The sequence below is a fragment of the Lupinus angustifolius genome, chromosome LG10 (genome assembly GCF_001865875.1).
Source record: "Lupinus angustifolius cultivar Tanjil chromosome LG10, LupAngTanjil_v1.0, whole genome shotgun sequence".
Classification (NCBI taxonomy): domain Eukaryota; kingdom Viridiplantae; phylum Streptophyta; class Magnoliopsida; order Fabales; family Fabaceae; genus Lupinus; species Lupinus angustifolius.
The window spans coordinates 934136-950208 of record NC_032018.1 but is presented as its reverse complement, the minus strand read 5'-3'; the positions used below and the strand labels follow the sequence as shown (position 1 = coordinate 950208).

The window sequence follows — 16073 nt, the reverse complement described above, 5'->3', positions numbered from 1 at the left end:
AAGAAAATCAAGAAAAAGAAAATCAAGAAACAAGAAAATCAAGAAACAAGAAAATCAAGAATCAAGAAAATCAAGAACCAAGAAAATCAAGAACCAAGAAAATCAAGAACCAAGAAAATCAAGAACCAAGAAAATCAAGAACCAAGAAAATCAAGAACCAAGAAAATCAAGAACCAAGAAAATCAAGAACCAAGAAAATCAAGAACCAAGAAAATCAAGAACCAAGAAAATCAAGAACCAAGAAAATCAAGAACCAAGAAAATCAAGAACCAAGAAAATCAAGAACCAAGAAAATCAAGAACCAAGAAAATCAAGAACCAAGAAAATCAAGAACCAAGAAAATCAAGAACCAAGAAAATCAAGAACCAAGAAAATCAAGAACCAAGAAAATCAAGAACCAAGAAAATCAAGAAACAAGAAAATCAAGAACCAAGAAAATCAAGAATCAAGAATCAAAAAAATCAAGAATCAAGAAATAAGAAAATCAAGAAGCGAGAAAATAAAGAAAATAAAGAAATCAAGAAACCTAAAAGAGTAAATAAGGCAAGAAAATTTTTAGCTTGTTAAAATATTTTCATTGCAAGTGAAATTCAAAACTATGACGGTTTTTATCTTTGGGATTTAAGGACGAACAACACTATGAAATCCATTATGTTGTAGCAATATATCATTGCTCCTTCGTCCATAATGGGTTACTCTTACTAGGGTGTTTAGAAATTATCTAGGTGCTTTTCTATCATCGATTGAACCACATGCACATGAATTCAGATTGGTCTTAGAAGCATCATATTATAACACAGACGCTGAATAAATAGAAATAATATGAGAAGAGAAAATGGTAAAAAGAGAGTGAAAAGACATACGAGAAGTGGCGTGAAATATTTATAACACTCAACATAATTTTCCATTTTTCTGTTCTTGCATGATAGTCCCCCACCTTCACCATGTCATGGTCATCACACCTACCCCAATGAAAATAAGGAGCACTACCTAAAATCCCAATGCCTAATGAATGAAGAGGTGGAAGAAGGAGGTGTTGATTTTATTGATTTGCTTTCACTTGTGCTAAGATTAGTATAGGTTAAGAAGAATTAATATAATATAATGCTAAGTTTTTAAGGGTTTGTTTCATTTGTCTAAACATTCAACATTCGAAATTATTTTAGCAAGAATGAGGGTTTCGGTTCTTGTATATCATAATAATATATAAGTGAACATTTCCATTTTTTTTCGTTTTTGCATAAATTAAACCACCCCCTTTCCTTCAAAATTATCATATTGTAAAATTGAGCATAGAGAACTTCTATGCAGTTTGTATATCAAATTAGGAGTGGTGGAATATAATGAACTGAAATGAGATGGAGTGTAATAGAATAAAGCAACCATTCCTTTGTTTAGGTTTTAAATGAAATTTCTGAGCATAGTGGTAAGAGTTATAATTTTATTGTGGTTGTTGTATTACTATTATTCTTTCTTTTTTTCTTTAATGCATGAAAACCATTAGAGTTACATGTCATGGATTAAACAAGGAACACTCTCAAGGTTTTCTTTAAATCTTGGTTTTAACATTGAAAAGCTTCTTTTTTTCGTATTGTCACATTGTTGAAGAGCCCAAAGCCTACGACTATATATATATATATATACATATATGTATGTGTATATATATGTATATGTATGTGTATGTGTGGTCACTATCAAATTGGTTCATGTACTATGCAATAGGAACTGTAAACCAAACATCAAACTCCAATGACACCTAATTGTAAAAGCACTCACTCCATGCCAAGGTCACTTGCCCCTAAATCATGAGGTACAGATCCTCTAACCCTTAAAATTCTAATTGGGTTCTTTTATCTTAATGATTTAACATGTGTATACTGACAGTATAATTATTTTTTATACTGTTAATACATCATCCTACCATTCACTCTTATTATGATATCGACTCACCCTCTCCATTCTTATTAAATATTAAGAATCCAAAAAAAATCGTGATGTATTAAAAAACTATTTTACTCCATAAAATATAAATGTAATTTTTTCTAAGATTTGGTTAATTAGAATTAGTATAATATGACGGTATATTCTTGTAGCCAAACAGGTTCGAGGACACGTGGATCGTTGAAGCCCACATGTGTATATAATAGAGACCTACTCTGTTGAAGTGAATTCTCTTAACCCTAAGCCCTCGCTCGGGGTTTTCTCTATCTTCTTCTTCTTCATCTCTCTTTTCAGATCTAACAAGGTTTGCATCTCATTCCTCTGATTTTTTCTTTTTTCTCTTTTTATATAATTCGTATTTGATTCTTGATTATTGATTATTGCTACTCGCAGAGGTTAAGAATATGGTATCTGACGCGAGTAAGAAGAAGGCTGCACAGAAGAAGGCTGCGGCGGCGGCCAAGCGAGGAGGCAAGGCGGCTGCTGCTTCATCCAAAGCGGCGCCGGCGGCTGATAAGATCGCAAATGGAATAGCTGATATTCAGATTTCAGATCGGAATTGCACTGGTGTTCTCTGCTCGCATCCCCTTTCTAGGGATGTTCGGGTCAGTATCATATTATACATCCATCAAAGTTTCGTTGAATCTTCAAGTTATTTGAATTATAATCTTAGTATTTTAATAATAATAATTTTGTTTATTTGGTGTTTCTATTCACTTTTATTATGTTTACATAATATCAGGGACAAATGCTTACACGTTTATACATATATATTCTGCGTGTTATTTTTTATTATTTTTTAAAATTTTGAAGGCCAATGCCTACGGTTGCCACCCTTGGATCCGTCTTGGGCTGAAAGAGAAACTGATTTTTAAGAAACCAAACTATGATATCCGCCTTCAACGTTTTTAAATGTGTTGATGGATACCGATTGATATTATGACAATGAATGAATTTATGTTGTTATAGCATAATCAGGACTGTATTTACCAAATTCTCTCATAACTCCTATGAACCACAAATTGGTGTATCACCTTATGTGCCGCATCAGATGTCTTAAGGGAAAACGTGAGTCTTGGGTTGTAGACATTGGGGCACATGGGAAACCAAGGATCCGGGTCTTTAACTTCATTTAATAAAAATAAGTTTGTTCTCATGGTTAGTGGTCTGGGCTTCTTTGAGGGAATTAAAATACGTTCTCTTTCTTTAATGGGCTGGACTTTATTTAATCCTTATTTTTTTTAAGTGGACCTTAACCTCTAATTAAATGTATAGGCTTATTTTGATATTGTTTTTCTATTTGAATCAGAAAATTTACACTAGCAATGCAGCTATTAATAAATCAAAATCTACTAAAAACCCCCCTCACCTACAGATGTACTGTAATTTTTAATAGTTTAACCCTTGATGTTCTGCATTCTCGTATATCATTTACCAAGAGTATTGTGAACTTGGTAACTCTGGTATTGATTGTGATTATGTCAACCTAGTTTAGATTAGAAGGCTTCAAATGCCCTCACTGTCCCATAGGTTCAATGACTAGTTTAGCTCTATTGTTCTTATGGCATTTTCGGAGAAACGTCCCCTTTGTTCTTCAGTTGGAAATTTTTCATTTGATATTTTTAATGCATATATTGCATTTGTCCCGCTGGAAAAAAGTACAGTAGTAATTAGTGAATAATCTATCACAAACCTTCATTAATCTTTGATCTAAATTTTCTTAATCTGGAATGCATGGTTTCTAAAATGTTCTAGACATCCCCAGTTTGCCATGTCTTCTAGCTTACTGTTGATAGCATGGGTATGTGTTGACTGCCTACCCACATAGTTGGGTCCGAGGGATGGGCTTTTGATAACCTGGTTTTATGAAATAAAATGCCTAATACAATTAATGTTTTTGGTTGCAGTATATAATGTATTAATTAACGCAATAATAGGGCATTCTTCCATATTAACTATATCTAGATTGTTAATTCCAAATGATCAGTGTTGTATTAAAGTATCTGTTTATGTTGTAATTACAGATAGAGTCTCTCTCAGTGACTTTTCATGGACATGATCTGATAGTTGATTCCGTATTGGAGCTAAATTATGGAAGGTTTGTCACCTTTACCCATTTGTTATGAATTGGATGCTATCATTTGTGGCAGTACTTTTTACTGATGATTGTGCTTTCTTTGAATCCCTTTCAGACGTTATGGTTTGCTTGGGTTAAATGGTTGTGGAAAATCTACCCTGCTTACATCAATAGGTTGCAGAGAGCTTCCCATTCCAGACCACATGGATATTTTTCACCTTTCTAGGGAAATTGAAGCCTCTGATATGTCTGCATTGGAGGCTGTCGTGAACTGTGATGAGGAAAGGTTGAAATTGGAAAAAGAAGCTGAAACTTTGGCTGCACAGGTGTGGTTGGGGAACATGGCATCTAAAATCCCCCACCCCCCCCAATTGTTTTTTATTTTCTATGGCAAGCTCACTTTGATTGTTTTTTCTTCCAGGATGATGGGGGTGGTGAAGCTCTTGAACGGGTTTATGAACGATTGGAAGCCATGGATGCAGCAACTGCAGAAAAGCGTGCTGCTGAGATCTTATTTGGTCTTGGTTTTGACAAGCAGATGCAGGCAAAAAAGACACGTGATTTTTCTGGAGGCTGGAGAATGAGGATTGCTTTAGCTCGAGCTCTATTTATGAAGCCAACCATTCTTCTTCTTGATGAGCCAACCAACCACCTTGGTATCCCTCCTCCATGACGAAATACTTTTTCATTTTGTGGCTGAGTACTGTTATTATTTTGTCATATTTTATGCATTGATTTTCATGTGATGGTTTTATGCATTGATTTATCAGTTGTTTGAATTATGTTATCGAATAAAAAACCGTGATTATCATTTAATCCTTTATTCTCTTAGAGACCATACTGATTAGGAAACCATGAAAACCATCTCTATACGAAACAATTTGGGACGATTTAGAGATAATGCTTTTGTTAGTAGACATGATTTATGATAGGTAAAGCATTATGGCGTTGTTTGGTCCATGTAGCCGACTTCACCTAGTAAGACTAAGGCTTGGTTGTTTTTATATACTTTTAGTTTATCCATTAGGTTATCATGGCGGAATTGCCTCAACATACTTTAAATAATTCAATAGCACCATTGTTTACTGGTAGATTTCTCAGTGTTCCCCCTTCCCTTGCGATGTCTGTGCATTACCATTTCATTTGTGGTGGACACATTTCTTCTAATATAACTATACATTCATAAATCTGTATTGCTTGTACTTCAAATTGGATTACATTCAGTGTTTTCTAAAACTAAACTGGTTGATCTTTAAAATTGCGATGAGTATTTGTTTGTTCTACCTTTGATTATGGAATAACCTTATACTATTCGTCATTTTTTAAATTAAAAAATATTTGCTTTCAGATTTGGAAGCCTGTGTGTGGTTGGAGGAAAACTTGAAGCATTTTGACCGTATTCTGGTTGTGATTTCACACTCCCAGGATTTCCTTAATGGTGTCTGCACAAATATCATCCACATGCAAAGCAAAAAGCTGAAGCTCTACACTGGTAATTATGATCAGTATGTTCAGACACGTTCTGAACTGGAAGAGAACCAGATGAAGCAGTACAAATGGGAGCAGGAGCAGATTTCCTCAATGAAGGAATACATTGCCCGATTTGGCCATGGTTCAGCAAAACTGGCTCGCCAAGCTCAGAGTAAAGAGAAAACTCTTGCAAAAATGGAGCGTGGTGGACTTACAGAGAAGGTATCAAGGGACAGCGTCCTGGTATTCCGCTTTGTTGATGTGGGAAAGCTCCCCCCTCCTGTCCTCCAGTTTGTTGAGGTGTCATTTGGTTACACTCCTGATAATCTCATCTACAAGAATATTGACTTTGGGGTTGATTTAGACTCTAGGGTTGCCCTGGTTGGACCAAATGGAGCCGGGAAGAGTACATTACTGAAGCTAATGACAGGTGATTTGGTTCCATCAGATGGCATGGTAAAGCGCCATAATCACCTTCGAATTGCACAATATCACCAGCATTTGACTGAAAAGCTTGACATGGAAATGTCTGCTCTCCTGTTTATGATGAGAGAATACCCTGGAAATGAGGAAGAAAAGATGAGAGCAGCAATTGGCAAGTTTGGACTGACAGGTAAAGCGCAGGTGATGGCTATGAAGAATTTATCCGATGGGCAGAGAAGCCGAGTGGTATTTGCATGGCTAGCTTATAGACAACCTCAGATGCTACTATTGGATGAGCCAACTAATCATTTGGATATTGAGACAATTGACTCATTGGCTGAGGCATTGAACGAATGGGATGGTGGGATGGTGCTTGTTAGCCATGATTTTAGGCTCATAAATCAGGTAGCCCATGAGATATGGGTCTGTGCTGATCAAAAAGTGACTAAATGGGATGGTGACATTATGGATTTCAAGAAGCATCTAAAGGCAAAGGCCGGTTTATCTGACTGAAGAAGATAGAGTGGTGTTGGGACACAGGCTGTTGCTCAGTATAATCACTATGTAAGGATTCCCTACTTATACTGCAATGTAGGTGGCTCTTTTTGCTTGAGGTGGATTTCCCTCAAGGTGATTATAGTGGAGTTAAATGGCAGAGAATCGGTAGCTAGCTAAGCATGGACTACATTTTTGAGCCGAGATGTCCTTCATCATCTTCCTTCTTCTACATTGGTAATATTGTTTTTTGTTTTTTATTTGTTGTGCTTATTTGATTGCCTTGGAACATGTTGACCAACGTGATGGACAAGGGGATATATAAACTTTATGTTAGATGCTATAGCTATCTGAACATCAGTTGTTAGCGGCTTATTTTATAAAGGATATTGAGACATTATATTTACTCTGCTATTTTTTCGTCACCTTTAATTTATGTTCCATTGTTTGAGATCATTTTGCAATGAAAGTTTCTGAAGCGTGCCTCATCTCAGAAAAGTAATTGAAGGCCATGTTAGACAAATGATTGTCCAGGACTGTGATCGGAGAATGAGGACAGTAAAAAAAAATGAGGTTGGAGTAATTTGAATGGACATATTTCTCAAATCACTACAGATTGGTTAGAAAAATATTTTTTATTAAATTTGTAACTTAAATATGTTTTTTTCTACCAATCTCAAACATTGAACCGGTCATTATTGGCCTAGGGACCAAAATTGGATTTATCTATATAGTCTCAACTAGGCATAAAGATCCTGACTGGCCTTTTTGTCCAAGCAAAAATCTAGAATCCGACCTCTTAAGATAACTTATGAGGGAAGATATTTTCCTAGGTGACATCTAGGAGCCTGTTGGGTCGATTTTCTATTTTTAATATGGCCATAACAACATAGCATTTGGTTAGATAGGTTAGGCTCATTCCAAACAAATATGAACAATCGGGGAGAGATCATTATACATGACGTATCATCTCTCTAATCTCTCAAATACTCCCCACTTGTTCACTTTATATAAATATTGATTTTAAGATTAGAACTTCCTTTTTAAGTACCCAACCAAAGTAGTCAAGTCCGATCCCAACTTGGTTCAAACATAAATCCACTGATGTATCATGCTTCCATTATGCAACAAACTAACACGAATGCCTAATTGGACAGTACATGTAGATCGTGCCCTAACAGTGTCATACACTTAAACCAAAAACCAATTATGTAGTCAAGGAAAATTTCACTATTAGTGTTGACAAGAAAAACTCGATCAAAAAATTGTAGTGTATATAACTAAACAAGGTTCACATCAACTTGTATCTGTTGTAACCCTAGTACACTTGAAACTTTTAAGGAGAGATGTTTTTCTCCCTATGAAGAAACATAACAAAATGAACACGAAAATGCGATAACCAACAGCCATAAGAAACAAAACCAACAAATTGTTCCACTTGGAATTATTGTCAAGGGAGATATTGTACACATTTTGGAGAGCTTGAAACCCAGATATGCTCCTTACCTGTCCTACAGCAAAGGAGGTTCCTAAGTACTCATTCTCCAATAGTCCCTGTGCCATAAAAGACAAGTCATTGCTTCAATAATTTTATCGATTCAGGGAAAAGGATTGGATCATCGGCAACAAAATTTATAGATCATTTATATGGTTATTTGATCCTCCAAGTTAAAGCTCAACAAAAGTCAGAAACTTCTGTACAAGTCAAGGTGCAGAAAATACAAACATATCTCAAAAAGATATGCACAAGCCAGAGTCAGCGGAAGATAGAAACATATATCTACTGACCTGAATAGAGTATGTATGAAAGGCAATATAAGACATTGGATACGTCCATACTGGTCCAGGCAAAGCATTTCGAATTCTAAAATAGCCAGCCGAAAGCATCATGACAACCTGGAATGGCATTCATATGCATCAGTAGTTAGTCCAGGAGTTAACAAAGTTCTCGACGCGGTCACAGTCATTATGTGAAAACATGCAGTACAAGTGGAGCAACGCGTAACATCAGTTAATATTTCACATCTAACATGAATGGATAACGGAACTCACATGTATGCACAACAGCGTCAAGACACTCCAACAAACATCTTGACACAAAGTAGCCACCACTAGCATAATTCCTTCGTTCACTAGCAGGGTCATGAAAAAATTGAGCACGAAGTACATTAACAAGATGAAGTGATCTTCGAGTCCCACGAGGAAGTAAAAGATTGGAGTTGATGAAATGGAGATGAGGAAAAGAAATGGGATGCTGGAGAAGAGCTGCGCGAGTAAAAATACTAATGTACTGGAATGCTGGTTTGACTCTTCACAAGCATATACCTGCAAAATTTCATGAACATTTTCAATATTAGTGTGAAACTGCGTTGAATCCATAATCAAAATCTCATAAGAAAACTCTCAGAGCATGATTTCCTTGTAAGAAAGAAGAGTAACACATATTTCAAAGCTTGCAAGTTTGTTTATAATTCTCGCAAGTAAACTCAAATGCATCACATCGAAGAAATATTCGGAATGCAGACCATTTAAAAAATACTTGCAAAGTAAGCAAATTACACATGATTTTAAGCACACCAAAGCAAACAAATAAATTGATGTGAAGTGAAACAGACAAAATTACCTTGATTTCTTTCAAAAGTGCAGGCAGCCTAGCAATGCTTAGAAGGGAACAAAATGATACAAATACAAAAATTGCTGCAACTCTTGTCTGCAATGTAAGAGATGGTAAAATTTAATTCATACACAAATTTTAATGCAGATATAAACCATTAAGAAATCCAGTTGAAAGATGAAATTCAACTGCCATGTCCACACTCACCACAACAGAGGACAGAGAATGCCCCAAACCAGAGAATACAGTACCGATACACAGAGTGAGCAGCATGTAAAGAATAAGTTGAAGCCAATAATATTTCCATTCTCTTGACAGAACTAACAGGGATCTGCATGTCAACACTGCAACCCGAGTAGCATTGCTAGCTTTGCCTTTGGTTTTGAGAGCTGGACCTTCCTGGGAAATCAAGCGTGTTTTGAATATAAAAAAAACTGAAATTTACCAACCAAAGATGGGGTACCCTTAAATGCAGTAGCAGTTGTTAGAAGCTATAAATAGTTTCCTCTATTTCTGAAGCTATAATATACCTTCTCAGTGAGTTTCAAAATCATAGTTTCAACGGCAGCTGCATCTGCAGATGATTTATAAGTTGCTTCAAGTGTGCGTATAGCAACAGCAGTGTCCATGTTTACAGAAGAAAAATCTCCATTGTCATCCTATTACGATGACAATGTTAATAATGTATCATAAAAAAGTGTAAAATGTAACATTAATAAGGAAGCTTGCAGCACATCAATCATCGATCTACTGTAAGAAATTACCTGCCAGTTTTTACACATTGCAATAATCCTGTCAAAATCTGTATTAATGGCGCGTAGAAAGTGATCGGAAGGACTTTGCATGATTGGACAAGGGAATCCAGCATTTGAGAAGTGCTTCATCAACATAAAATTATAGCAGTCAGAAACAAGATAAGTTTTCATTACTAGCAGAGAAGGTTAGCAAAAGAAAAAGATAAGCAAAGTTCTTGATAATCTTGGAACAGACACAACTTCAACTTCCAATGACCACTTTTCAATAATTACCCTACGAAATATAAAAATCAATGCCTAAACCGGATTACTTATCTAATCCCTAATCAAATTTCCAGTGGTATACAAAGTTACCTGCAAGCAAGCTAATGTTTCTCCAAAGAACAGGGTGTTTCCATTTGAAAGCAAACATATACGGTCAAAAAGGCCAAAGACTTCGGTGCTGCTCTGATAAATGGTCAAGATGAGAGTGCAACCAGTGCTTGAGAGTCTCTTCAATGTAACCATCATCAAAAGTGCCGAGACGCTGTAGAGAAATAAATAATTGAAAGAGGATGTTGACAAAAATCACTCTAAAATATGGAATACAATCACACAAACGATAGAGAACTATTTCAATAAAAAGAATTGGAAAATTTAAAATAAACACCTGTCCAAATGATAAAGCGGTTCATCTAAAAACAAGATACGCGGTCTCATAACAAGCTCCCTGGCAATGCTAACAAGTCGTTTCTCGCCACTAGGAAGTCCCTTCATATAACAATGCCCCCCTATTAGTTTATTTGCATGATCATCTAACGACATGGCATGTATAGCATCCTCTACAACACTCTTTTTCTGACAAAAGAAACCAGGAAGTTGAAGTAGGGCCGAATAATACAGAAACTCTCGCACAGTGAGAGACCCGATCAGTGTGGTTTCTCTCTCCACATAACCCTGCAAATCAAGAAATAAATGTCAATAAACAAATATAAGTACTGGTGTAGTGCAGCACAAAAATGAACATTTATGAAGCAAGTAAAGAACAAGCCTCAGACCCAACTTCGAAAAACAAAACAAAAGTATATCCGATGCAATTAAATTTCAACAGTCGAGTTTACGTACAAAGTGCACTGATGAACAATGTAACACTCAGAAAGAAATGCTTGTCTCTGAAATATTTTAGTATTGCTGAGATACTTTTATACTTACACATCCATTCTTCATAAATGACTCACACTTTACAATCAGTGTACAACATGAAAGCATGGTTATGGTGAATAAGAAGATTATGTTCAAACAGATTGACCACTATAAAATACAAACACAAGGAAAATTCAAATATTAAACAGCCAATGAAATACTGAACTCACATATGATCCATACGGCATTTTCGATGTTCCCCCATTCACAAACACTTCCCCATACACTCTGGCTGACGGATGCAATCTTCCTGAAGTAAAGAGAAAACTCCTATTTAGCTTTGCCTAATCAAATAGACATGAGAAGATCATGGAATGCTTAGTAAAAAAGTCAAAGGAAGAGTGCTTCAAGACCTGCAATCGCTTGTAATAAGGTTGATTTCCCTGATTTAGCAGGACCCATAATCACGGTCATTGTCCCAGGTAAAGCATAACCAGTTGAACTCTTAATAACCTTATCAGAGTACTTTCTTTTTCCCTTTATCGTAACAGTCAAATCTTTCCAGGCAACAGAAGCCCCTGCAATTTTCCGTGGAATAACTGCACCCTCCGGTAGATGTGGGGATGGCAAGGAGCCACTATTCAACTTAGAGAGAGAAGGGGAAGCTGGAGTTGTTGCTGCATTGATGGAGTCACCTCCGTCGTCAACTCTAACATCGACATCAGTGTCCTCCCACTCGGGTGAATCCTCAAATGAGATGGGCTGTCTGAGTGAACCAGGTTTACGCAAGTAAAAAAAGTTACTCGATGGCACCCTACTCGCCGGGCTGCTTGCCGATGATGATGATGACCTATAGTTATCCGATTGAGACTGTATTTCTTCCATGGTTTCCAAAAAATTTCTTTATATCAAGTTTTCGACATCATTTTAAAAGTTGCGGTGTTCTCTTTATAGGATACTTATTCAACTGTATTGTCAAACTATTAGCAAAACCAATTTGTCATATACAACATTCTCTAGCCGTAGAGAGCACTATCAGTCAGTATCTACAACCTGTCATTCAAATCACAAAAAAACAAGAAAAATTACAGGGACAAATTTAAAGCCAAGCTACCACTTTCATCTAATCTTATGAAAAAAACACTATTAATATTAATTAACCAATAATGCAAAGGAACAAATCCACTAAAAAACATGTAAATAAGTAGTTGCACAGGTTATATTTTCATTAATGAGGAGTTACACATCATATAATCACAAGCACCTCAAGAACAACACATAGCTTTTGTTAAAATGCAAAGCCCAATGGAGTAATAGGGGAAAAAATGGGATATTCCAGCATAAAATGGAAGCATGTCATATTCCTACAAAAACCCATGATTTTTCTTATGAAAAGATTAACAAGTAACTTAAAAATCAAAGCTTTCGTACCCATTATTTCTTAATAAGACTACCACTGCTCTCAAACTGAACTAGTATTAGTAAACTGAGGAAGCAAACAAAACCCACAAAAGCTTCCACCTAAACTGAAGCAGATGAACTTGAAAGTTTCCAACTTTGGAAACGACATAGAAAGAGTAAAAGGACAAGGGACCTACCTGGATCTAAGGAGAGCAATAAGTTGGAAGTGTAAAGAGAGAGAGAGAGAGTACTGAAGTGAAGAAAGAGTGTACTGAAGCAAGTGTAAGAGAAGTGAGTTTTATTATTTTATTGATTGTTTTCTTTCATTCTTTCTTTCTATTTTTTCACCTTCTTGTCTTTTCTTTTATAGTGAGAGACATATATTAATGTTGTTTCTTTTTTTCTAAGGCAAGTGTAATGATGTTGGCTTTTAATCTAAGCTCCAACATAACAAATTCCAGTTTAAATCTTTGATTTTCCAAGTAAAATTTTGAGTAGCATTACTTTTAATGATTTAGAAAATATTTCCTAGTTTCAAGTGAAAAACATTTTTTGTGTGTGCCTAATATATCTTATTAACTTATTAAAATTGCACATATGTAGAGTTGTTTGAAAATAGTAATCTTGCAATAAATGTTTTGTTGTTTTAACTATATCAATCATAAATGATATAATATTAAAAAAAACTTGGAACACTTATCGTTGAGTACATTTTTCTAGAGACATAAATTGTATTTGAAGCAAAATGATAACCACTTAGCAATGACTGTTGTACATGGACATCTATCATAATTTTTTAACAAATGACACCAGTAGTGTCATACATGTAAATTACTTTAACTTGTTAAAATACTTAATTTTATTTTTCTTCTTAATTTAACATATGGATATAAATATTCATTGAATGAGGAGGATAGGTGAAACATGGTATGATAACCTAGTGTTTTGTTCCATTAATCCATTGGAATCCATGGTTAAACAACCAATTATCTTACAATATTAACCATAGTCGTATCATGGGTTCTCATGTTATAGAGATATGCTAGTGTGCATGCAATTATGCTATTAAGAGACAACAATATTAACCATAGTCTTATTAGATGGTAGGTTTTGCTTTTATGTACTTAAATTTACCCTTAACTATTTACTTTGTTAACCTAAAGTTTAGGTATGGTATGTTTTCATATTATGGATGAAATTCTTTTGAGCTTGTCATGCATTCTTGAATGTTCTCACACTGGAATATCAATTATGTTCTTGGTGTGTATCATTGTACAACTCAACTCATGTTTACATTTTTGCCCTTTTCCAATGCCAGTTGTATTTTTGTAATCATGTGCGCTTCTGATGTTGAAGTTACTAACATTAGTCTTCAAATTTGGCCCACTATTTTGATGACATTTTATGAATCCAAATTTGACAAGTTAGAGTCCTATAACGATTTATGGTGTTGGTGGTCTAGTAATGTAAGGTCCCGCTAAATCTTTAGAATGATCAAAAGGTTAGGGTATGATTTTTTGTGAGTAACACTTATCAAACTAAATTAGTTCATTATCCAAAAGGATAAGAATATACATACAAAAAAAAAAACTCAATATCTAAACATAAATAGAATATACAAAGTTAAATATTAGATATAGGTAAGTCAAAATTTTAAATGTATACTTTGTGATCCCTAAAAATTATTAATTAAAGTTGCTAATTCTTATTAGTTCTAAACTTCTAATTAAATTATAAAATTAAAGTTTTTTAATAATATGTAATACAAGATTGGATTAGGATTTACAAAAAAAGAGAGAGGCTAATAATGGTTAATATAATTAGTAGGTGACCATATAAGCATGATGTTAAAACTTTTATATATCTCTATCCTTTGTATGGAAAAACTTTGTCATCCGAAATGAAACATTAAAAACATAAAAAAAAACAAGATGTGAATTTTTCAAACCTGGACAAGCTAGCAAGAGATATAGAGTATTTTTTGGTACAATGAAAAGTTAGACAGATTGAGTATTTAATTCACCTATGATTGGTTCAAATTGGATTTAATAGACAAGAAATGAAATTACAACTAGTAGCAGCATAAACAAAAAGCTATATCTACCTATCTCAAACACAAAAATGTACATATTACTCAATAGTATTTGGATATTGGCATAGTACTCAATAGTGATGAGTTTTCATTAGATGGTTACAAATTTTAGCACATAACAGACTTGGAAAAATAAATAATGAAATATCATCTCTCTTTCTCTAGTATTTGGCCAATGTCTCAAGCATTGGTTACACACATAATAGGAAATGGTCACTAACATCATCAAAATTGTAATTGACAATATATCAATCAGAATAACCAAAACAAAAAAACACAAGTGATTTTCTCATCTTCCAAATACTACAAGTGAAGTAGAATAAACATATACAAACAAAACAGGCTCTTGCATTCAACGAAACATGTTCAAGGTTTCTTTGAATTATGCATTCCAGAACAGCCAGAACCTAGTGTGTTATAGTTCACGAATCTGCTTGGAGTTGAGTTATGCCTAGACCCTTTTGGTAAGCAACCATTCACTTCTCTCCCTTTAAAGATTTTCTCTTTGTGATCCAAATGTGGCTTTACATAAGTTTCAACTTCTGATGAAACTAATGGCCTTGTAACTGTACTTGGTGCACTAGGAGGAATGACTCTTCCAGCAAGAGAATTTAGTGAAAGGAAGAGGCACAGAACCACAAAGTAGAAATGTGTAGTAGACATTTCAGTTTCTTTTTTTGTTTTGAACTTCTATACTACTTGATTTGAGGTTATGAAAGGAGAGGTTTATAAGAGGTTTTGTGCTAGATTGTTGTAAAGGGCTTGGAGCTATGTGCCTTAAATATGCTCGTGATCAATAAATGATAGCAATTAAATACCTTCAAGGTTGTGGTTGTGGTGAGTTGGAAGGGTTAGTGCACCTTTTTTCTCTGCAGCAGGTGAGGATGCTCGTGAATTCATGTTATTGCATACAGCCAAATATTATATATATACACACATATATATATATAAAAGTGTGTATATATATGTGTACATGCATATACATGTGTTTGCATCCAAATACTAAAAACATAATTGACACATGATTAAGTTTCTTAATTCAATGTCATACACATGCATGGTTTCTGTCATGTATGAAAAAGATATGTTGGAGAGGTAAACCCACTTTTTTGTTATCATCATAAGATTAAGGGTTAGTAAACATAAAAATGTTGTTCTTTATAAAATAATAAAATAAGGATCTTTTTGTGAAATGATTTATAGATATTGTCAAGCACTTGGGGAACGCATTTAAAGAGCATTAGAGGTTACATAGTAATCTAGTTATGAGTTTCTCGTGATATTCTTCATGGCAGTTATAAGTCATTATAAGAATTAAATGCAATCAACAAATTTCTATGATCATCACTATGTGTATGAGTTTTTTACACTGTTACTTTATTATTTACCATTCATTTTTAATTATATTTAACTTTTCAAAAAAAGTAATTTAGATTAAGGGTGGATGATGCACTGATTGTACATAATTTTTTACACTGTCAGTACATCAATATTATACTCATGTCCATATATATATATATATATATAGTATTTACCTCCTCATCAAGTTGGTTGGTCAACTAAAAAATGAGCCACATCAATCTTATGGGCTGAATTCATCTCTTAATACTAGAGAACTCAATACTTATTTCAGATCCTGACATATAGTACTAAAAAAAGTTTTAATATCTACATTTAATTTAT

The 16073-nt window shown here is 34.5% G+C and overlaps 2 protein-coding genes across 3 annotated transcripts; one reads left to right on the top strand and one right to left on the bottom strand.

Annotated features, from left to right (window-relative positions):
* LOC109358473 (ABC transporter F family member 1) lies at positions 2136-6838 on the top strand. The gene is made up of 6 exons (XM_019602715.1): positions 2136-2245; positions 2335-2546; positions 3966-4039; positions 4134-4344; positions 4440-4674; positions 5367-6838. Exons 2-6 carry the CDS (start codon positions 2346-2348, stop codon positions 6422-6424), a joined length of 1779 nt encoding a protein of 592 aa, XP_019458260.1. The 5' UTR covers positions 2136-2245; positions 2335-2345; the 3' UTR covers positions 6425-6838.
* Positions 7660-12591, bottom strand: LOC109358824 (ABC transporter G family member 3-like). 2 transcript variants are annotated; one of them, XM_019603283.1, is made up of 13 exons: positions 12496-12591; positions 11856-11950; positions 11311-11821; positions 11128-11207; positions 10425-10711; positions 10130-10301; positions 9785-9898; positions 9551-9679; positions 9228-9419; positions 9030-9116; positions 8459-8731; positions 8195-8302; positions 7660-7960 (listed from the first exon to the last, which is right to left on the bottom strand). In XM_019603283.1, exons 3-13 carry the CDS (start codon positions 11780-11782, stop codon positions 7703-7705), a joined length of 2172 nt encoding a protein of 723 aa, XP_019458828.1. In that variant the 5' UTR covers positions 11783-11821; positions 11856-11950; positions 12496-12591; the 3' UTR covers positions 7660-7702. The 2 variants fall into 2 exon arrangements, with proteins under 2 accessions (XP_019458828.1, XP_019458827.1); XM_019603282.1 differs by having other exon boundaries at positions 11311-11950.

Bases quoted from the DNA above. Each gene is read 5' to 3' on its own strand.
- LOC109358473 (XM_019602715.1), top strand. From the start codon at position 2,346: ATGGTATCTGACGCGAGTAAGAAGAAGGCTGCACAGAAGAAGGCTGCG. The intron at 4,345-4,439 runs GTGTGGTTGGGG...TTTTTCTTCCAG, and splicing joins CTGAAACTTTGGCTGCACAG to GATGATGGGGGTGGTGAAGC. The intron at 4,675-5,366 runs GTATCCCTCCTC...ATTTGCTTTCAG, and splicing joins TGAGCCAACCAACCACCTTG to ATTTGGAAGCCTGTGTGTGG.
- LOC109358824 (XM_019603282.1), bottom strand. From the start codon at position 11,782: ATGGAAGAAATACAGTCTCAATCGGATAACTATAGGTCATCATCATCA. The intron at 11,208-11,310 runs GTCTTGAAGCAC...TCTTTACTTCAG, and splicing joins CTTATTACAAGCGATTGCAG to GAAGATTGCATCCGTCAGCC. The intron at 10,302-10,424 runs GTGTTTATTTTA...ATTTCTCTACAG, and splicing joins CCGCTTTATCATTTGGACAG to CGTCTCGGCACTTTTGATGA.